Genomic DNA, 2,710 nt, shown 5'->3' with positions numbered 1-2,710 from the left:
AAAAATAAAGTCTTTTCTTTTAAAGTAAATCCTCTTATTTATTTGGTAAATTCCAAAAAAGTAATAAAAAAAAATCCACCGGACTTTGTTTCCAAGTTTGAAGACGTTTCGCTTCCCATCCAGGAAGCTTTTTAGATTCAAAATGTCAGAAATAGTGTTGAGTTCAAGGCTTTATAGAGCGGACCAAAACAAAGCCTTGCTTTGGCTTAGAAAACATGCAAATTGAACCAGACCAACAGGCCATCATTTGGCTTCTTTGTTAGCCTTTAATACCTGATACCTGTCTATGTCTCCTAAAGGGGGGTTGTTAAAGGGAATTATTGGCCTGGCTGAATAGGCGAGGTCTTCTGTTCTCCTGTAGGGGTTGATGGGGTTGCCATGGTAGCGGGAATCGCTGTATTGTAGGTTTTTGAAAGTTGAAATCTGAGTTCATCCCCTCAGTTTAAGACTGGATTTTCTCTCTTAACATAGATGGCTTTCTTCACGCCTGTCTTCTTTTTCCAAAATGTGAACATTCTGGTTCTCAAAAGAATGTCCTTTGTCCATAACGTGTAGATGATCCAGAGGGTCTTGTCCAGAGGAGGTTGTTTCTTTGTATTGGGTCATGCGTCTGTGGAGAGGTTGTTTGGTTTCTCCAATATAAAGATCAGAGCATTCCTCGCTGCATTAAACTGCAGACACCACTCTGCTCATCTTAGGTCTGGGGGTTTGTCTTTAGGATGCACTAGTCTCTGTTTAAGGGTTTTGTTTGGTTTTTGGTCCGCCCTACAAAGCTTCTAACTCAACGCTATTTCTGACATTTTGATTTGAAAAAGCTTCCTGGATGGGAAGAGAAACGTTTTCAGAGTTTTTTTTGGAATGACTGAGAATCTTCACCAGCTAATTGGTAAATTGTCCGGCTTTCCTGCTGAAATCAAGAAAAATAGAAAAAGTCCCCTGACTTTGGTTTCAGTTTTTGCTGTAGATAAAATTCGTGAATAAGATCGTTTTTTTACATCCAAGTTCGAGACGATGAAAAATGTCCTGAAATGAAGGAAGTTGGAGTTGATCAGTCAGTCAATGAGGTTGGAGGCGACGTCTTTAGTTTCACCATTTCTACAAATAAAAGTCTATAAACATATATTAAGTTATTTCTTTTATCGTTTTCTTTAAGCCTAAAAGAATCTTTAAGACTAAAAAAATCTTAAAGACTAATAAATGAGTGCATAGATATTTCTCCAAACATTTCTTCTAGAAACTGTTTAAAATAAACGCTGTTGAGTGTTGAGCTGGTCACAGGTCAGGAGTGTTCGGTCGTAAAGGTTGCAGCTTTAAAACGGTGTGCATGTCTGACCAGCTGCTTTCTTTGGCCTCCCCTCAGGGCCTGTCGGACTACACCAAGTGGCTCACCCACTACTCCACCAAGAAGCAGGACGGGGTCGCCAAACCGATCAGCTGCCGGTCGTACGCCAGGTAGGATGGCGGCCTCGGAGCTGCCGCCTCCAGCCCAGCCTGTGAGCGGTCTGACGCAGGGTTCTGATCTCAATCCACAGGGTTGGACTGATGGGAAATCCCTCAGACGGCTTCAACGGGAAGACCATCGCCATGACGATCTCCAACTTCTGGGCCGAGGTCACGCTGGTGGAGAGCCAGACTCTGGTAACGGTAACTCCTCCTGTCTGTAGAGCAGCTTCAGGCTGGAGAAGCTGAACAGAAACCGCCTGGATCTGGTTCCAGGTTTTGGTCGCTCACCCCCTGAACGACCCCACAGAGTTCGGCAGCCTGCAGGACCTGTTCTGCATCAGCAGGAGGGAGGGGTGAGTGCTGGGCCCGCTGAGACGCAGGGCGGCGTTGATCCGAGTCATGCCAACAGGTGTCATGAATCTGCAGGTATCTGGGAGGTCTGCGGCTGCTGCAGGCCACCTGTAAGAAGTTCTACCAGTTCTGCTCCAAACGAGGGTGAGATTGTTTCTCTGTTGAAGATTCTCTTCCTTCCATCTGGGAGGTTTACCTGCACGGAGCGCCTCCGCCATCTTGGTTCCTCTATAGAGACTTTGATCCTTTAGCTCCTCGCCTCGTTTGTCATCATTTCTTCTCTCTCTCAGTTATTTGCACAGAGCGGATGTTCTTCATGGCTGCTCATGGTTTAGTTAGCCGTAGTTCTGATTCCAGCACTAAATGATCCGTTTGTCAAACCTCTGGGTTCATTCAGCTGCAGTTGTTGTGCCGCTGGACTCAGTCTCTCTCTGTTGCAGCATCGCTTTGACGAAGCAGAACTTCACCCTGAAGTACGACACCAACATCCCCCGTCAAGTGGTGAGCATCAGATTAGCCTCACTTCCAGCCTGTTTTCTGTCAGAATCGACCCAACTTGTCCTGTTTCCTTCCAGGGTTTAGCTGGAAGCAGGTAAATATTCCGGTTCTGTTGGTCGTATGAAACCATTTTCAGCAGAAGCATCATTTTCTCTGACCGCCCCCCCCAGTGCCATCGTTTCAGCGACTCTGAAGTGTCTAATGAGGTTCTACAACATCACTGCTGCTGTAAGAGGATCCAGGATTGGTTGATCATCTGTGCTGCTTTGTAAACTCGTTAATCTCTGTCTGATGCTGTGAAGGATCTGCCTGAACCGATCCGAGCCAACTTCATCCTCAGCGTGGAGACGGACGAGCTCTTCATCACGGCCGGCCTGCAGGACAGAGTGGTGCAGGTCAGGAAACGGCTCACTGACGT

The 2,710-nt window shown here is 46.4% G+C and overlaps 1 protein-coding gene across 1 annotated transcript in view; it reads left to right on the top strand.

Annotated features, from left to right (window-relative positions):
• Positions 1 to 2,710, top strand: part of LOC107096218 (glucuronokinase 1-like) — an 86,616-nt gene that overhangs the window by 11,625 nt on the left and 72,281 nt on the right. The window contains 8 exon segments of the mRNA XM_015392788.1: positions 1,269 to 1,452; positions 1,533 to 1,638; positions 1,717 to 1,796; positions 1,870 to 1,938; positions 2,235 to 2,295; positions 2,370 to 2,386; positions 2,463 to 2,520; positions 2,595 to 2,687. Coding sequence (XP_015248274.1) covers positions 1,269 to 1,452; positions 1,533 to 1,638; positions 1,717 to 1,796; positions 1,870 to 1,938; positions 2,235 to 2,295; positions 2,370 to 2,386; positions 2,463 to 2,520; positions 2,595 to 2,687 — 668 coding nt within the window.

Source organism: Cyprinodon variegatus, unplaced genomic scaffold, assembly GCF_000732505.1.
Source record: "Cyprinodon variegatus isolate N-32 unplaced genomic scaffold, C_variegatus-1.0 Scaffold606, whole genome shotgun sequence".
Taxonomy (NCBI): Eukaryota; Metazoa; Chordata; class Actinopteri; order Cyprinodontiformes; family Cyprinodontidae; genus Cyprinodon; species Cyprinodon variegatus.
This window is presented reverse-complemented; position numbering and strand designations above follow the sequence as displayed.